We start from the raw sequence: 13357 nt of genomic DNA, 5'->3' as shown, positions 1-13357 counted from the left end.
CGATTGGTGATTGGGGCAGACTTAATGGTTATGTAGGTGAAGGGAACAGAGGTGATGAGGAGGTGATGGGGAGGTATGGTTTTAAGGAGAGGAATGTGGAAGGGCAGATGGTGGTAGATTTTGCTAAAAGGATGGAAATGGCAGTGGTGAACACTTATTTTAAGAAGAAGGAGGATCATAGGGTGACGTATAAGAGTGGGGGAAGGTGCACACAGGTGGACTACGTGCTATGCAGGAGATGCAACCTGAAGGAGATTGGAGACTGTAAGGTGTTGGCAGGGGATAGTGTAGCTAGACAGCATCGGATGGTTGTCTGTAGGATGGTTGTGGAGGCGAAGAAGAAGAGGAGGAGAGTGAGGACTGAAAAAAGAATAAGATGGTGGAAACTGAAGGAGGAAGAGTGTAGTGTGAGGTTCAGGGAAGAGGTCAGACAGAGGCTCGGTGGTGTCGAAAAGGTGTTGGATGATTGGGCAACTACTGCAGGAGTGTTGAGGGAGACAGCTAGAAAAGTACTTGGTGTGACATCTGGAAATAGAAAGGAAGACAAGGAGACATGGTGGTGGAATAAGGAAGTGCAGGAGAGCATAAGGAGCAAGAGGTTGGCAAAACAGAAGTGGGATAGACAGAGTGATGAGAAAAGTAGGCAGGAGTACAAGGAGATGCGGCAGCAGGTAAAGAGGGATGTGACGAAAGCCAAGGAAAAGGCATATGAGAAGCTGTATGAGAGGTTGGACACCAAGGAAGGAGAAAAGGATTTATACCGATTGGCCAGGCAGAGGGACCGAGCTGGGAAGGATGTGTTGCAAGTTAGAGCAGTAAAGGATGGAGAGGGAAATGTGTTGACTAGTGAGGAGAGTGTGTTGAGAAGATGGAGGGAGTATTTTGAGCAGCTGATGAATGAGGAAAATCAGAGAGAGAGAAGGTTGGATGATGTGGAGTTAGTGAAGCAGGATGTAGATAGGATTGGTAAGGAGGAAGTGAGAGCAGGGATTAAGAGGATGAAGAGTGGAAAGTCGGTTGGACCAGATGACATACCGGTAGAAGCATGGAGATGTTTAGGAGAGATGGCAGTGGAGTTTTTAACCAGATTGTTTAACAGGATTTTGGAAGGTGAGAAGATGCCTGTGGAATGGAGAAGGAGTGTGCTGGTACCGATCTTTAGGCATAAGGGAGATGTGCAGAACTGCAGTAACTACAGGGGAATTAAGTTGATCAGTCACACCATAAAGTTATGGGAAAGAGTAGTGGAAGCCAGGCTGAGAGAAGAGGTGACCATCTGTGAGCAACAGTATAGTTTCATGCCGAAGAAGAGCACCGCAGATGCCTTATTTGCTTTGAGGATGTTGATGGAGAAGTATAGAGAAGGACAGAAGGAATTGCATTGTGTATTTGTGGATTTAGAGAAAGCGTACGACAGGGTGCCAAGAGAGGAGTTGTGGTATTGTATGAGGAAGTCAGGTGTGTCAGAGAACTATGTGAGGGTGGTGCAGGACATGTATGAGGACAGTGTGACGGCAGTGAAGTGTGCAGTAGGTACGACAGACTGGTTCAGGGTGAAGGTTGGACTGCATCAAGGATCGGCCCTGAGCCCTTTCCTGTTTGCAGTGGTGATGGACAGGTTGACGGACGAGGTCAGACAGGAGTCTCCCTGGACTATGATGTTTGCAGATGATATTGTGATTTGTGGTGAGAGTAGGGAGCAGGTTGAGAAGAGCCTGGAGACGTGGAGATATGCACTGGAGAGAAGGGGAATGAAAGTCAGTAGGAGTAAGACAGAGTACATGTGTGTGAATGAGAGGGAGGGCAGTCGAGTGGTGCGGTTGCAGGGAGAAGAGCTGGAGAAGGTGGAGGAGTTCAGATACCTGGGGTCAACAGTGCAAAGTAATGGAGAGTGTGTTAGAGAAGTAAAGAAAAGAGTGCAGGCAGGGTGAAGTGGGTGGAGAAGAGTGACAGGAGTGATTTGTGATAGTAGGGTATCTGCAAGAATGAAAGGGAAAGTTTATAGGACTGTGGTAAGACCTGCGATGTTGTAGGGTTTAGAGACAGTGGCATTGAGTAAAAGACAGGAGGTGGAGCTGGAGGTAGCAGAGCTGAAGATGTTAAGGTTTTCGTTGGGAGTGACGAGGATGGACAAGATTAGAAATTAGTTTATTAGAGGGACAGCGCATGTAGGATGTTTTGGTGAAAAGGTGAGGGAGGCAAGACTGAGATGGTTTGGACATGTGCAGAGGAGGGACATGAATTATATTGGTAGAAGAATGCTTAGGATGGAGCCACCAGGTAGGAGGAAAAGAGGAAGGCCAAAGGAGGAGGTTCATGGATGTGGTGAGGGAAGACATGCAGGTAGTTGGTGTGAAAGAGGCAGATGTAGAGGACAGGGTGGTATGGAGACGGATGATCCGCTGTGGCGACCCCTAATGGGAGCAGCCGAAAGGAGAAGAAGAAGAAGCTCTATGTTGAGTATGGTTTCATGAATAATAAACATGCATTTACATAAAGCATCTATATTTCTATATGCCCATGTTGATTAGAGTATTAAAAATTTTAAGTATTAATTCCTTGTACATTTAGAATTAATGTATTCGCAGATTAAAAATGTGCGATTGAGTTGCGATTAAATATTTTAATCAATTAACAGCCTTAATATTAAAATAATTTTAGGCCCAGTTACCAGCATGATACTAAAATAGGTATTAGTAATGGCTTATTTTTACTTAATTACATGTCAGAGCCCAAACTTTACTTTAACTTGAGTTAAAAAAAAGTATAGTCAGTACTTCAACTTTTACCCGAGTCTTTTAAAACATGAGTATCTGTACTTCTACTGATGTGAATGATGTGTGGAACTTTTGCCACCTCTGCTGAATGCACAGTATATACCTGTACAGTATACATGCTTATTCTTTTTCATTTGTTTAGACTTTGCTTTTAATAGCCTAGCGCAAACAATAGTGAAGGTAGAAATATACAGTGGTGTGAAAAAGTGTTTGCCCCCTTCCTGACTTCTTATTTTTGTGCATGTTTGCACAAATATAGAGCACTTTAAGGTTTCAGATCATTAAACTAACTTAAATATTAGTAAAAGATAACACAAGTGAACATAACATGCAGTTTTTAAATTAAGGTGGTTATTATTGAGGGAAAACAAAATCCAAAACTATTGTGAAAAAAGTGACTCCACCATAAGAACAAAAATGGTCCACATGGCAGAGTTCCAAGACGCTGCTGAGCAAAAAGAACATAAATACTCATCTTAGTTTTGCCAGAAAACATCTTGATGATCCCCAAGACTTTTGGGAAAATACTCTGTGGACTGATGAGACAAAAGTACAAGAACTTTTTAAAAGGTGTGTCCCACTATGTCTGGCGTAAAATTACAACGCATTTGGGGCTGTTCTGCTGCTTCAGGACCTGGAAGACTTGTTGTGATAAATGGAACCATGAATTCAGCTGTCTACCAAAAAATTCTGGAGAATGTCCAGTCATCTGTTCGTGACCTCAAGCTGAAGCGAACTTGAGTTCTGCAGCAGGACAATGATCCAAAACACACCACCTCTGAATGGCTGAAGAAAAACAAAATTAGGACTTTGGAGTGGCCTAGTTAAAATCCTGTCCGGAATCCTATTGAGATGCTGTGGCATGACCTTAGAAAGGAGGTTCAAGCTTGAAAACCCTCCAATGTGGCTGAATAACAACAATTCTGCATAGATGAGTGGACCAAAATTCCTCCACAGACTCATTGCAAGTTATCGCAAACGCTTGATTGTAGTTGTTGCTGCTAAGGGTGTCCCAACCAGTTATTAGGTTTAGGGGCAAACACTTTTTCACACAGGGCCATGTAGTTTTGGATTTTGTTTTCCCTCAGTAATAAAAACCTTCATTTAAAAACTGCATGTTGTGTTCACTTGTGTTATCATTTACTAATATTTAAATTAGTTTGATGATCTGAAACAATAAAGTGTGACAAACATGCAAAAATTAAGAAATCGGGAAGGGGGCAAACACTTTTTCACACCACTATAGCTATCATTTTATATTACTTAAAAAAAATTGTTTTACATAGATAAAAAAGACAGTTTACTGTTATCGATTTGTCACTGTGAAATTCTAACCTTATTTGTTACTCAGTTTACACATTTTTATATAAATTTGCATGTACTTCAGTTACGGTAAAGCTTTCAAATCACGTTGAATACTTTACTTCCTCTTACCAAGCCTAACAATTAAAATTGGTTCACTAAAGAAGATTTTGCTCTTTACTGGAAAACAAAAGGCTAAAAAAAAGTGTTTAAAAATATTGATACTTGCATGACTTTCTTATTTTATTAAGTATTCATTAATTGGTTCTTAATTAAAATATCTATTACTTGCTTATGAATAAATTATTACCAAAAATTAATTAGTCTAAATCTATGCATATATGGTCGGTTCAAACAGCACACAAAGACTGTGCATTTTATTTGAACTAAAAAATTGTAACAATTATATTAATTATCATATTTATTTCATTATATGTATTTCCATGTTTATATTTATACCAACTTCAAATTTTTAAAGGTAACTTCTACCTTTCTTGTCTTATTTTGTTTTTTGGCTCACTGATCACAATGATGACATAATGAACAAAACTTGTGCTAAGCATAATTGCTAAGGTATTCTAGTTGTCCATGATGGCTGCACTAACATTATTAAATTTCCATGATGTAGTCTTGCTCATGTTTATAGATTACATCAAGTCTTACTGTGAGAGAAAAGAGGCAGATATACACAGAAAAGGCTGCTGGGCACGACTGTCTTTAAAAACAAGACATGTCTGTTTCTTTGGTTCTAAAGTACTAATTGCCTACATTTTTGTATATCTCCAGTGTAAATCTAAAGAAACAAACATGTCTTGACTGATGGACTACAATTAGATACAGGAAACATTGTGCAAAAAACATTGTCCATTGTGTGTCAGTCATGTAGTTTTAGAGTTAAAATAAGAAGTAAACCTTGGACTTCAAATAATTCATGGGTGGTCTGCTTGCTTTTGAGATTAGTGGGGAAATATACACTCTGGATGAGACACCCTGTTGTAGTACATGCATAATACACTCCAAAACTCAGTGGCATTGGTTTGTCTGAGAGGTAAGAGAGCAAGGGGAAAACCCACATGGACATGTAGAGAAGATGTGAAACTCCACACAGTTGGTGTCAGTATCAGTATCAGGGGTAAAACAGGGAACCTGGAGCTGTAAGGCAGTAACCCTACCTGCTGCACTAATGCCCCCCCCCCCTTAATTAAGTAAACTTCACTAAACAGTTGATGCCAACCATACACAAAGGACAAGCTCCAGAAAACATGCATATAATAGAAAAACATTGTTATGCGACAGGAAGGAAAGTATCAGCTACAAAGATGCTTCATCAACAGACATTATGAACACCTCAGGCAAGAGAAATGGGATTACTAACTCTCACAATACCATTTTACAATAAAACAAATTGTGTACCTGTCCATGATTATATAAGTGCATAAATATTAACCTTTTTATTCTGGAATCTACATAAAACATTTGGTCCATCACAACCAGGGGACTGTTGAACACCAGGTGGCAGTATAATCACAATTTTAGTAGTGTACATGTAATATACTCTAACAATCAAATTAGATTACGGGGCAAACACGCAGCACACAGTATTTCCTATTTTCTATATTTCTAATGCATGTTTATATATTATTTTGCACAACTCACTAACCCACTAAGCGGATGAAAATTAACTTTCATCAGGGCTTTCTGCATTAAGACAAAAAGAAAATAAAATGTAATTTTTAAAAACCTGCCTGTCATTTATAAATGTCCGTGTGATTTGAAATGAACTGATTTTGACTCAGCTAAATTAATATGCTTATTTTTGCTTTTTTCACCATTAAGGTGTAAACTCTGTTGCAATGTTTGTCATTGTAAATTGCAGTTTGTTATCGTTTTAAAGAATTCATTTCTACACTGTTTATTTATGACCATTTGGGTGTAGCAGATATTTCTGAGTATCCAAGTGCAACACAAAACAGATATTAGTGGTAGAAGGCAGAAAAATATATCCTATAAAAGTATCCTTTTAATTCTAATTTAAATTAACCATATCTGTTGCCTTGGTAGGTTTATAACAAATAGAATGACACATGGTTATGATTAAAATATGTTTTGATAATAGATCATTCTCTTATATGGTTTAAATAATTGTGTAATTGAAAGTATAATAACTAAATAGTATTTAATTATTAGATAAATATGTTTATCTACTTATACCATTGGGAATCAAGTTCGTGTTACTTTGTAAGTGTAAAAAGTAATCCCTCTCTTGCACAACCTTGTGAAGAGCCATATACCAGATTCAGTGTGGAGTATATTAACATGGCAAAAAGACAACTTTAGTCAATATTTTCTTTAGTCAATAGCTGTATATTTTATTATTTCATGTATAGCAAGATATATCAAAAAACTATCAGGTGATTTATAATGACTTAGCACATAGGCTAAATGTTGAAGGTGTACCTCCTCTTCTTGCATGTTAGGCACAAACAAGATGGATGTCGCCCTTCATTCTTTGGTCTTTTTTATTTTGTTTTTTCTTTTTTGGAAACTGGTTTACTGGTTTTGTAAGACTTCATGGTGTCCCATCACATAACATTTCACTGAAGATAGTCTTGCAACAAACTGTATTTTCTGTAACAGTTGGGAAATTGATTCATGAATGTCTTTGTCTTCTTTGGTTTCTGGAGATAAATAGTCTTTTTTCCCATTGCTCATGTGCTCCAACACCATCTAAATTGTTAGGAACCGAGATCTACCAGGCTGGCTGCCATTGTATTAAGGAGGCCATCATGCATAGATAGATGCTGCTCATGGTGGCTGTGCTGCTGATGAGGATGAGGATGATGAAGAAGAAGATGAGGATGAGGATGGTGCGAATCTGAGACACTGGGTCCGGCCGGAGGTGCGAAGCTGTGCAGTGGTGGCAGGCCTGAGCTGGAGGGCAGGAGCAGGGCAGGACTCATAGACGGGTGATCTGGAGTCCCTGGCAGAGATTTATCCTCGTCAGAGCTCTCGCACTGAGATTTGCTCTCGGCCATTTGAGAAGGCAGAGGGTTGTGCCCATTCTGATTCGTGCCCTCGTTTTCCCTGAGGAGCAGATAATTGATTCATTAGGTCAGCAGTTTAAACAAAAACAGACACAGTGTTTTCATTGTTCAAATAATGCTTCATTCGCCTGTGAAATTCATACCTTAAATTGTTATGTACAAAAAAAAAAAAAAAAAGAAATGTATATTAAGGGGTATAATAAACAATAATCTTAGTAATTAAATATAAGTAATTATAATTCTTTATTTTTCTACTTATTATAATGAATATATATATATATATATATATATATATATATATATATATATATATATATACCCCTTATATATTTATATATACATACATTCAAATAAAACTACTACTGCTAATAACAACGATGATAATAATATTATGATCATCATCATTTTTTATATATATATATATATATATATATATATATATATATATATATATATATATATATATATATATATATATACATTTATTTATTTATTTATAATTTTAAATCTTTTTATTCATATTTTCATTTTTATTAAATTTTTTTGTTAGTTTTTTTGCTGCTGCTGCTGGTGGTGGTCGTTGTGTTGATGATGATGAGGATGATGATGATCGTTATAATTTCTGTTTAACAATACACTCAATCCTGCTAACATGCAACATCTTACAATCAACCGATCAGTAAACGTGGATGTTGCTAGTAGAGATCACACAGATGTCTAAACTGAGACTGGTTGCTTCTCTGTATCCTGTCCGTGTTAAACTGTCTGTTCAAAGCATGACTTAGCAGATCTAGTTCTCTACATCAGAGGGATCAGTGCATCAGGCCGAGTTCCCCTGGGTCCGACTTACAACAAATTAATCGACACCTCTGAGGCAGCCCCACGTTTCTGAAATGTGTATAGAGCACTAAGTGAAGCTGTTTGTTAGTAAATTGTTTTAATTCGTGTTTGTGTCATATAATTAGTACTACATAAACAGCAGGACTCCAGTAAATTTACTAGGAATGTGGTAGCTCAGTGGTTAAGGGATTGGACTTTGGATCGGAAGGTGAAGGGTTCAAATACAAGCACCACCAAGCTGCCACTGTGGGGCCCTTGAGCAAGGCCCCTAACCCTCACCTGCTCAGTTGCAAGCCGCTCTGGATAAGAGCGTCTGCCAAATGCCGTAAATGTAAACACCTCACGCGTTTGTATGCTTAGATAGATTTACACACGCCTCATTACAAATAATAAATCAATATGAAGAATTGTTATGTAGACGATCTTAATAATTGCGGACACATTCAACTCACTGCTCAGTATTAAAAAGTAACTAAGAAACGTTAAATACAATCAGCAATACAATAAAAATGTAAGATTATGTAGAACTTAAAATACTCAGCAGATTCTTAACATAGATAAACTTAATATACAAAAACATTAAAAGGTTGATTTAAACCTAAATATTTCTTTCAAGTTCTGTATTGAACCTAAGAATTAAATGAAATGTCTGTTATAAAAACACAGTTCAATTCCTTTTGGCAACCACAAGAACGATTAGAAAAACCAGCCTTGTGCGCTTTAGATCAATGCGCATCTGTTTGATTCTATATTGAATGGCGCACAAGAACCCTTTTTGGCGCTTGGGAAAATAGGAAATGTAACAAATGCTTTTCGTATGAGATTGAACAGAAATATAAGTATAAAACAAACACTGAGAGGCTAAAAGTTAAGACGGTGTATTACCTCTCCTTGGCCTCAGCTGCGCGGTCTCTCTGCCGGCGGTTCTTGAACCAGTTGCTGACCTGCGTCGTTGTGAGCCCTGTGGCCTCGGCCAGCTCGCGTTTCTCTCTTGGTGAGGGATAAGGATTATGGGAGTACCATTCTTTAAGTACGCAGCGGCTTTTCTCCTTGAAGCAGTAGCTCGTCTCCTCGCCGTCCCAGATAGTGCGCGGCAGCGGGAACTTCCTGCGCACACGGTACTTGCCCACGGCACCGAGCGGTCTTCCGCGCAGCTTCTCTGCCTCGATGTAGTGCGCCTTGAGCCACAGCTGCTGCAGCTTGGAGTGGTTGTGCGGCGAGAATTGGTGGCTTTCCAGCACCTTGTAGAGTTCGCGAAAGTTCCCCCTGTGAAAAGCCACCACAGCCTTGGCCTTGAGCACGGACTCGTTCTTATGCAGGTGCTCGCAGGCTGGCAGAGACCACAAGAAACGACCGAGGCGCTCGATGCTCCCTCCCTGCTGCAGCACCTCACACACACAAGCCACTTGCTCTTGCGTAAAGCCAAAGGTCGGCGGCACCGTGGCCATGGTCGTGCGCGCTTCGCGTGTCCCGTTTGTTTCTCAGTCAGCTCCTCTGGCTTGCTACGGTTTCACGCGCATTCACACGTTCACGCAGGTGACTCAGGTGTTCGAAGCGTTCCCACGGGCGAAACTTGATTCTCTCCAAGTGTCTAAAAAATGCATGACCAACGGCACCGGTCAAAACTTGCTGATTGTGGCATTAATTGCTATGCGTAAAAGTGGATCATTTTCTCCATTGGATAATTACATGATCTAGGCTGATAAAGAGTGCAGATGATCTTCTTGCCGTGCGTCTTCACGTTGTGCGCAGTAGTCTACATTATTTCCTCGATGGTGTTGAGCTGTTAGCCCGCCCTCCGGTAACCGAATCTCCTTACAGGAGCGCGTCCTCATAAAGGGCCAATCTGTCAAGTTTGTGAAGCGATTTTGTCCATATTGTTACGTTAGGACAAGGTGCTGAATGTTTTCTGTACAGCTGTACCTTTCAATGGGTTAAAACATGTGCAAAACCTAGTTAAATCTTAAATCTGAGCGCCCATATTTGACTTTGTTGGGTCATGTGAACGTCCCTTTCCATTTCTTTGATGCCTAATTTTTAACCTTATGTAATTCCATTAATAAAAAATTTCATATTCAATGACAATGATCAACATAGTTCAGCATATATGCATCTGCAACTTATAAGTTATAGATTGGCCTTATAACCCCCGCCAGCACATGATTTAAAGGCAAAAACAACAGGCACGAGAAATTGGCTACATGTAACTTCTAATATAGTTGATTACAGCCAACAAAATAACATTAAACATGAAAGAAATCCAACTATGTTTAGCTCACATTGACTTATTGACCATACATATAATATACCCATATGAATTTAACAACCAATGAATTCTTCCTAAAAATGTCAAGAAATCTCAAATCAATAAATCCTGAATCTATACACTTTGTAATGATTAGTTTATTGGTGTGAAGTGAGATCATTAAAAGAAAGCAAAAAAATGGTCATAAGTGCTATTGAGTTAGCCACTCTGAATAAGAACAAGTCAGCCACCAGAAGTGTGTTAGACTGATAGATGTGACGAGAAGTCACCAGTATCATGTATCTGTTGAGTTATTTTGGAATGTAACATTAAGCCTGCTTACTTTTTCATATGGACACTGAAGCATTTGCTTCCAAGGGTACAGTGAGATGTTTACTAATTTAGCCTTATTGAATTTAAGCCTTATAAATTACTCAAACATGACAAAAAAAATATGAATTTATGGTGTGTGAAAAATTAAAAATTATGAAAATATATCCAAGAAATAAGTGTAAATGAATTGAGTCTTAGGTTTAACAGATTTACCCTTATATGTGGTTAACTTTATAAAATGCTGATACAGATTTACTTTTCTGCATCTGAGAGGTACTATGTGACAAGTTCCACCATGTGTGTTTGGTCTGTGCCAATAAAAATTATTAAATTGTAATAATACATAACAAAGTGTTTAAAAAATTTGACTACACTGTGCAAGTAACAATAATAAAATAGTAATAATACATAAGATGTTGTTCAAAACATTTGACTGCAGTGTATTCATATTGGCATAGATGCTTCAAGTCTCAGAAGTTGTACTACTAGGATGAACACCTTTAATAAAAAAAATTACCCTTACTTGGTGTTTTAAAGATGATGCTATAGAGCTTTGTAAAACACCTCCCCACTCCAAAGTCTTCAAGGTGTCAAATTGGGTAGAGATTTGGTCCCTGTGAAAATTATAACATTTAACCAATGTCACTGTTGTCCTCTTCAAAACTTTCAGTGGGCCATCATACCATGTGGATGAAAACTCCTCACAGAAGACCCAGAATAATACTCCACTCATATTAATTTCTGTATAAAGTTGTGTCAATAACTTTGTTTAACAATAGATCATTTTGAGTTATAGATTAATAGTTCATTAATTTATTTTGAGTAAGATGGGTAAATGCTGCTTATTCTTGCTCAAGGATATGGTGGGTCCAAAGCTTGGTCTCCTAGAGCCTATTCCAGAAGAATGAGCATGAGGTTGGAATGCAACAGTGATAGATCATGTTTTTAATGAAAAAAAAATCATCAATAAGAGATTGGATGACCCATAACTTTCTGCTATTAAATCCTGATAAAACGGAGATTTTGCTCATCGGCCCAAAAAATAGTACACAGAAGCTCCAGCATCTCAGCCTGCATTTAGACGGCTGTTCTGTAACTACTAGTTCAACGGTAAAAGACCTGGGAGTTATTTTAGACAGCAACTTATCTTTTAAAAATCACATCAATCAAGTTACAAAAACAGCCTTCTTTCACCTTAGAAATATTTCTAAGCTAAGAAATATGTTATCTATATCTGATGCAGAGAAGCTCGTCCATGCGTTTATGACCTCTAGAATAGACTACTGTAATGCATTACTAGGTGGATGTCCTGCATCATTAATAAACAAGCTTCAGTTAGTTCAGAATGCCGCAGCAAGAGTTCTTACTAGGTCAAGAAAATACGATCATATAACCCCAATCTTATCGTCCCTACATTGGCTTCCTATTAAGTTTCGAATAGACTACAAACTACTGCTACTCACTTATAAAGCACTAAATGGTTTGGCTCCCATGTATCTATCCAGTCTCTTAACACGCTACAATCCGTCACGCTCCCTGAGATCTCAAAACTCTGGGCTTCTAGTAGTTCCTAGAATAGCAAAGTCCACTAAAGGCGGTAGAGCATTTTCACATTTAGCTCCTAAACTCTGGAATAGTCTTCCTGACAGTGTTCGGGGTTCAGATACACTCTCCCAGTTTAAGTGCAGATTAAAAACATATCTTTTTAGCAAAGCCTACACATAACACACATCACACACATCACATCACAATCTTGTGCTCCAGAACATCTGATCACATGCACATTATCAACTTGTGCTGTTAATATCATGAACAGCAGCTACGCTAATTCCTCTCCACTGCTTCTCTTTCTCTCCCCATCCCGAGGCTTCCTGAGGTTTGGCCAGCTCCAGTCACGTCCCACCTCGTGAAGATTATGGACCTATGGATGATCATGGAGAAGTAGATGCCGAGTGTTTAAAGGCCCTGGCATGGAGAAGCTGATGCTGGATCTATGATGATCACAAATTGTTCTGTATTGTTGAAAGATTTATGACCAAACTTTTGATGTCACCCATATGAGGATGGGTTCCCCTTTGAGTCTGGTTCCTCTCAAGGTTTCTTCCTCATATCATCTAAGGGAGTTTTTCCTTGCCACTGTCGCCACGGCTTGCTCATCAGGGACAAACGCACACCATTCACCTTCACTGTTGTTTTCTGTAAAGCTGCTTTGAGACAATGTCTGTTGTGAAAAGCGCTATACAAATAAACTTGACTTGACTTGACTTGACATTAAGGTTGTTTTATCAGCAAAAAGTCTAGCAAGATCTCCTGGAGTCATGGAACAACCTACCAGCTGATTTCCCTAGAAAACTCTTCCTAAAGGCAAATATTATTAGATTTTTTATTTTATTTGTTGTTTTACTGTTTGCCATCAAATTATATTTCAATTTATTATTGCATCTTAACAATCCTGGTAAAATGGAGTACATTATTAAATAAATAAATGCTTTAATCCAATATTCATTAATATTCGTATTTATTTATTTTTGACTGTATTCTGAAATTCTAAATATTCTTAATCATGTACACAACAACTTAAAAAAAAAGTTTCAAATTTGCAGAATTCAAAGTTAATTGTTCTGATTGCTTATACATAGTTAGTATTCGTTTTTCAAATAAAGAGGGTGGGGGGGGGGGCATTGAGGTATGAGGGCATGCATCGGCAGCCAATGACTGAAGCAGAAGTGCTGATGTGCTTTAGAGAATATTTAAGAGTAAGTTGGTTCATTTTAAACACTGTTGTTTATTATTCAGAGGCCTGATCTGCCACTAAA

The 13357-nt window shown here is 38.4% G+C and overlaps 1 protein-coding gene across 1 annotated transcript; it reads right to left on the bottom strand.

Moving 5' to 3' along the window:
* Positions 1 to 6422: 6422 nt before the first annotated feature.
* Positions 6423 to 9711, bottom strand: six2b (SIX homeobox 2b). Its single transcript, XM_083557679.1, has 2 exons — positions 8849 to 9711; positions 6423 to 7163 (listed from the first exon to the last, which is right to left on the bottom strand). Exons 1-2 carry the CDS (start codon positions 9409 to 9411, stop codon positions 6815 to 6817), a joined length of 912 nt encoding a protein of 303 aa, XP_083413805.1. The 5' UTR covers positions 9412 to 9711; the 3' UTR covers positions 6423 to 6814.
* Between the last annotated feature and the right edge of the window lie 3646 nt (positions 9712 to 13357).

Source organism: Silurus aristotelis, assembly GCF_946808225.1.
Source record: "Silurus aristotelis genome assembly, chromosome: 12".
Taxonomy (NCBI): Eukaryota; Metazoa; Chordata; class Actinopteri; order Siluriformes; family Siluridae; genus Silurus; species Silurus aristotelis.
Note: the sequence above shows the minus strand (reverse complement) of the source record. Positions and strands in the feature narration are given on the sequence as shown.